Genomic DNA, 6,000 nt, shown 5'->3' with positions numbered 1-6,000 from the left:
CTGTCAAAATTGAGATTAGTCCTAGGAGAAGGAGACAGACCATACCTTGGGGCCAAATATGTAACAACATGTCACAACCTGAGGACTGTTTAAAATTAAGACTGTTTAAAATTAATATTGAACGTACCAAATGAAGTACAAAGACTGTTTAAAAATTAATATTGTTTAAAAGTAATATTGTATGTACCCAACAAATGTCAAATCGATTGACACCTACAGAATGTTGGAAAACTGTACCTTTTTGCTATGTAAGCTTTGGCAATATGGTTCTCTGTAAACTTTCATGCCAATAAAGCATTTTAATTGGAATTGGAATTGGAAATTGGAGAGAGTGGATCAGAGAGAGAAAGGGAGAGTGGATCAGAGAGAGAGAGGGAGAGTGGATCAGAGAGAGAGAGAGAGTGGATCAGAGAGAGAGAGAGAGAGTGGATCAGAGAGAGAGAGGGAGAGTGGATCAGAGAGAGAGAGAGAGAGAGGGAGAGAGTGGATCAGAGAGAGAGGGAGAGTGGATCAGAGAGAGAGAGAGAGAGAGAGAGTGGATCAGAGAGAGAGAGAGAGAGTGGATCAGAGAGAGAGAGGGAGAGTGGATCAGAGAGAGAGAGAGAGAGAGAGTGGATCAGAGAAAGGGAGAGTGGATCAGAGAGAGAGAGAGTGGATCAGAGAGAGGGAGAGAGTGGATCAGAGAGAGAGAGGGAGAGTGGATCAGAGAGAGAGAGAGTGGATCAGAGAGAGGGAGAGAGTGGATCAGAGAGAGGGAGAGAGTGGATCAGAGAGAGAGAGAGAGAGTGGATCAGAGAGAGAAAGGGAGAGTGGATCAGAGAGAGAGAGAGTGGATCAGAGAGAGGGAGAGAGTGGATCAGAGAGAGAGAGGGAGAGTGGATCAGAGAGAGAGAGAGAGAGAGTGGATCAGAGAGAGAGAGAGAGAGAGTGGATCAGAGAGAGAGAGAGTGGATCAGAGAGAGGGAGAGAGTGGATCAGAGAGAGAGAGGGAGAGTGGATCAGAGAGAGAGAGGGAGAGTGGATCAGAGAGAGAGAGAGAGAGAGTGGATCAGAGAGAGAGAGAGAGTGGATCAGAGAGAGAGAGAGAGAGAGAGTGGATCAGAGAGAGAGAGAGAGAGAGTGGATCAGAGAGAGAGAGAGAGAGAGAGTGGATCAGAGAGAGAAAGGGAGAGTGGATCAGAGAGAGAGAGAGGATCAGAGAGAGAGAGATTGGATCAGAGAGAGAAAGAGAGTGGATCAGAGAGAGAAAATATCAGGGCATCAGGGAGAATTTCTACCAAAAATTCTCACAAATATGCCCTGAATTCAGAAATTTGAATGACGACCAAAAACTCCCATACCTACTAGGGGAAGAGAGAAACTGTGTAACACTAGCGGCACACTATGTTACAGCTTGCCATAAACAGAGGGACAACCAGTAAACCTAAGAAAAGAGTATATATAAATTATACGAATGTATATTTATACACTCAGGGATATATCTGTTTATACACTGTATGAATAGATCTGCGTTTATGTGTTCAACCATAAATGTATTTTGATGCTTTGGCAACATAAGATGTACCTTATCGTGCCAATAAAGCGATTTGAATTGAAAAAATTGAATTGAATTGAGAGAGAGAGTGGATCAGAGAGAGAGGCTGGAAGAGAGAGAGAAAGGGAAAGTGGAAGAGAGAGAGAGTGGATGAAAGAGAGAGTGGTTTAGGTATTGGGCAGGACTGGTATGAGGGAGTGTTTGATCCAGAGAAGATTTCCGCTCCATGGGATGTACTTAATTACACAGACGTTGCAGTAAATCATCTTTATTGTTTACTAGCTACAGAAGAAACGTCAGAAGCTTCAAATATTAAAGGCAAATCATTAAATGGGTGGCTTACATTGCAGAGAAATACTCACTCGTTCATTTGGTACAGAAAGTCCATCAGTAGCACAGTGCAACGTCTGTGTGTCTGATCACCCAGACTGGGCTCTGTCTGTGTCTGATCATCCACACTGGGCTCTGTCTGTGTCTGGACCCAGCCTGTGTCTGTGTCTGGTGCTGGTCTGTGTCTGGTTGCGGTATGTGTCTGGGCTCGGCCTGTGTCTGGGCTTGGCCTGTGTCTGTGTTCGGCCTGTGTCTGTGCTCAGCCTGTGTTGGGTCTGTATCTGGGCTGGGAGTTCCTGGCCTATCACAGTCCGCCCGGTGCTGGATCTGGTAAACTCGCTCAATGCTCCGTTTCCGCTGTCGTTTCATCTTCGGCCGTTTTTCCAAAGCCCTGAAAGTGTTTGTGGAGCAGCCTCTGGTAACTGCCGCCCCTCTCCAGCAGCTGCTGGTGAGTCCCCTCCTCCACCACAGCCCCGTCCTCCAGGACCACGATCCTATCTGCTATCTCTATCGTACTCAGTCGGTGTGCGATCACCAGCACCGCACGCTCCCGATCTCCATTGAAAACAGACTGCTGTACCTGCAGGAAACACCAACAGTGAGACACGGGTTAGAGAGATAGAGTGGGTGTGAGACAGAGTGCGTGTAAGATAGAGTGAGTGAGATAGAGAGAGACAGAGTGGGTGTGAGACAAAGAGAGACACAGAGTGCGTGTAAGATAGTGAGTGAGAGAGAGTGTGACAGAGAGGCAGAGTGTGTATGTAAGATAGTGAGTGAGAGAGAGAGAGATAAGACTGAGTGTGCAACAGTGAGAGTGAGAGAGAGATAGACTTGCATTTATATAGTGTCTTTCATGACCTCAGGATGCCCAATGCGCTTTACAGCCAACAAAGTACTTTTTGAAGAGTAGTCACTGTTGTAATGTAGGAAACGCAGCAGCCAATTTGCACATGGCAAGCTCCCATAAACAGCAATGTCATAATGACCAAATAATCTGTTTTAGTGATGTTGATTGAGGGATAAATATTGGCCAGGATACCGGTGATAACTCCCTGCTCTTCTTCAAAATAGTGGCATGGGACCTTTTGCCTTTTAGGAGGGGTGGGAGGATTCAGGAAAGAGTGAATTTAAAAGCAGCGAGAGAAATGTTAAGGCTCTAGAGCAGGGTAGAGTTTTGGGGTAAAAATAAGCAGAGGGTCAGGAAGGGACAGAGAGAGTAACAAAGGTAATAAGGCATCAGTGACTAAGGTGACATCAGGGAAAAATAGAAATAAGTCAAAGCTAAAGGCACCATATCTGAATGCGCGAAGCATTCACAACAAAATAGATGAATTAATAGCGCAGACAGAAATCAACAGGTTCGATCTAATAGCCATAACGGAGACGTGGTTGCAAAGTGGCCAAGGTTGGGAACTAAATATTCACGGATACTTAACTTTTAGAAGAGATAGGCAAAATGGAAAATGAGGAGGGGTAGCCCTGATAATAAAGGATGGGATAAAGACAGTAGAGAGAAAGGATCTTGGCTCTGAAAATCAAGAAGTAGAATCCGTTTGGATGGAGCTAAGAAACAGAAAGGGGCAGAAAACATTAGTGGGAGTTGTTTATAGGCCCCCAAACAGTAGTTGTAATGTAGGGCAGAGTATAAATCAGGAAATTAGAGGCGCATGTAACAAGGGCTATACAGTAATCATGGGGGACTTTAATTGACATATAGGCTGGGCAAACCAAATTTGCAGTAATAGTGTGGAGGACAAATTCATGGAAAGTATGCAAGATAGTTTTCTAGTTCAGTATGTTGAGGAACCAACTAGGGAACAGGCTATTTTAGATCTGGTATTGTGCAATGAGAAAGGGTTCATTAATAACCTTGTAGTAAAGGGGCCTTTAGGGAAGAGTGACCATAATATGATAGAATTTTATAGAGAGTTTGAAAGTGATTTAGTTAAATCCAAAACTAGGGTCTTAAATCTAAACAAAGCAAACTATGTAGGTATCAGGGGCGAGTTAGCTAAGGTAGATTTAACTACATTAAAAGGTATGACGGTAGACAAGCAATGGTTAGCATTTAAAGAATACATAATTTACAACAAATATACATTCCTTTAAGGCACAAAAACCCCACAGGAAAAGTGGTCTAACCGTGGCTAACAAGAGAAGTTAAAGATAATGGGCCAGAAATTCGGGTCCCCACAGGTGAGTATGCGCTGGGTACTCACGCGTAGGCCCAACGAAAGTGCTGGTTTCGTGCATGCACTTCCATTCCCTTAAAGGAAGGGGTTCACAGGTCGAACGCGTGCGCCGAAGAGGCAGCGCGTACGCCTGGAACTTCCGTTTTTTTTGCAGGTTTCTCCGGGAGGGTAAGTCTCCAGCAGCTACACTTTTAAAAAGCAGTCGCAAGGCCTGCTTTTAACAAGGTAAGTGGTGAATTAAGTAAAATTAAAATATTTTTTCCACAGGTTTATTATTTTTAAATATTTTAAAGAAAGGTAAGTTTATTTTTAGCCCCGTTAGAAAATGTAATTAAATTTTTCAAAAATTTAAATTATTGTTTAAAATAGTTATTTTATGTAATTTATAGTTATTTTAAAAATGTGATTAAAAAAAAATGTATTTGAAGTTTTAGTTATGTTTTGGGGTTGATCTCTAATTCATAGATTTGACAGGTCTTCCTGTCAAATCTATGAATAGAGATTCCCTGCTACGACTGGCTCGCCATGGCCCACGTGAGCCCAGGGGACGCTTCGAAATAACTGCGCCCCGGGATACGTGAGCACTGCACGCCGGCAGCTGAAGCAGGCCCAGGATCGGAATCCCACACGGGCCCACAGCTCAACGGCTGGCGCGCTAGGTAAGTGCAGGTCGGAGGCTTGCACCCGTGGGAAGCCTCCGACCCGAATTTCTGGGCCAGTATTAGATCAAAGGAAGAGGCTTATAATGCTGCCAAAAAGTGTAGTAAGCCTGAGGATTGGGAGGATTTTAGAATTCAGCAAAGGAGGACCAAGAAGTTGATAAAGGGAAAATAGAATATGAGAGTAAACCAGCGAGAGACATAAAAACAGACTGTAAAAGCTTCTATAGGTATGTAACAAGGAAAAGATTAGCGAAAGTAAATGTGGGTCCCTTACAGGCTGAGACAGGAGAAAGTATAATGGGGAATAAGGAAATGGCAGAGAAATTAAACAAATACTTTGTGTCTGTCTTCACAGAAGAAGACATAAAAAACTTCCTGGAAATAGTGGAGAACCAAGGCTCTAACGAGAATGAGGAACTGAAAGAAATTAGCATTAGTAAAAAAATAGTACTGGAGAAATTAATGGGACTGAAAGCCAACAAATCTCCTGAATCTGATGGCCTACATCCTAGGGTTTTGAAAGAGATGGTTATAGAGATAGTGGATGCATTGGTTGTCATTTTCCAAAATTCCATAGATTCTAGAATGGTTCCCATAGATTGGAAGGTAGCAAATGTAACCTCACTATTTAAGAAAGGAGAGAGAGAGAAAACGGGGAACTGCAGACCAGTTAGCCTGACATCAGTAGTAGGGAAAATGCTAGAATCTATTATTAAGGACATGGTAACAGGGCACTTAGAAAATAATAATAGGATTGGGCAGAGTCAATACAGATTTATGAAAGGGAACTCATGTTTGACAAATCTATGAAGAGTTTTTTGAGGTTGTAACTAGCAGAATAGGTAAGGGGGAAACCAGTGGATGTGGTGTATTTGGATTTTCAGAAGGCATTTGATAAGGTGCCACATAAGAGGTTATTAAACAAAATTAGGGCTCATGGGATTGGGGGTAATGTATTAGCATGGACTGAGGATTGGTTAACGAACAGAAAACAGAGAGTAGGGATAAACGGGTAATTTTTGGGTTGGCAGGCTGTAACTAGTGGGGTTCCGCAAGGATCAGTGTTCGGGCCTCAGCTATTCACAATCTACATCAATGATTTGGATGAGGGGACCAAATGTAATATATCCAAGTTTGCTGATGATACAAAGCTGGGTGGGAATGTAAGTTGTGAGGAGGATGCAAAGAGGCTTCAAGGGGATATAGACAGGCTAAGTCAGTGGGCAAGAACATGGCAAATGAAATATAATGTGGAGAAATGTGAAGTAATCCACTTTGGTAG

General features: G+C 43.2%; 1 protein-coding gene across 2 annotated transcripts in view; it reads right to left on the bottom strand.

The window, feature by feature from the left end:
* Positions 1-1,786: 1,786 nt before the first annotated feature.
* The window catches only part of tap1 (transporter 1, ATP-binding cassette, sub-family B (MDR/TAP)), a 107,804-nt gene continuing 103,590 nt past the window's right edge, over positions 1,787-6,000 (bottom strand). For both annotated transcript variants that reach the window (XM_085974644.1, XM_085974645.1), the window contains exon 12: positions 1,787-2,444. In XM_085974644.1, coding sequence (XP_085830770.1) covers positions 2,205-2,444 — 240 coding nt within the window. In that variant the 3' untranslated portion in view covers positions 1,787-2,204. The remainder of the gene's footprint in view (positions 2,445-6,000) is intronic.

Source organism: Somniosus microcephalus, unplaced genomic scaffold (genome assembly GCF_052327205.1).
Source record: "Somniosus microcephalus isolate GS21.2 unplaced genomic scaffold, FLI_Smic_1.0 unresolved_chr1, whole genome shotgun sequence".
In the NCBI taxonomy this organism is placed as follows: Eukaryota; Metazoa; Chordata; class Chondrichthyes; order Squaliformes; family Somniosidae; genus Somniosus; species Somniosus microcephalus.
The sequence above is the reverse complement of the archived record's forward strand: the minus strand, read 5'-3'. Positions and strand labels throughout refer to the sequence as shown.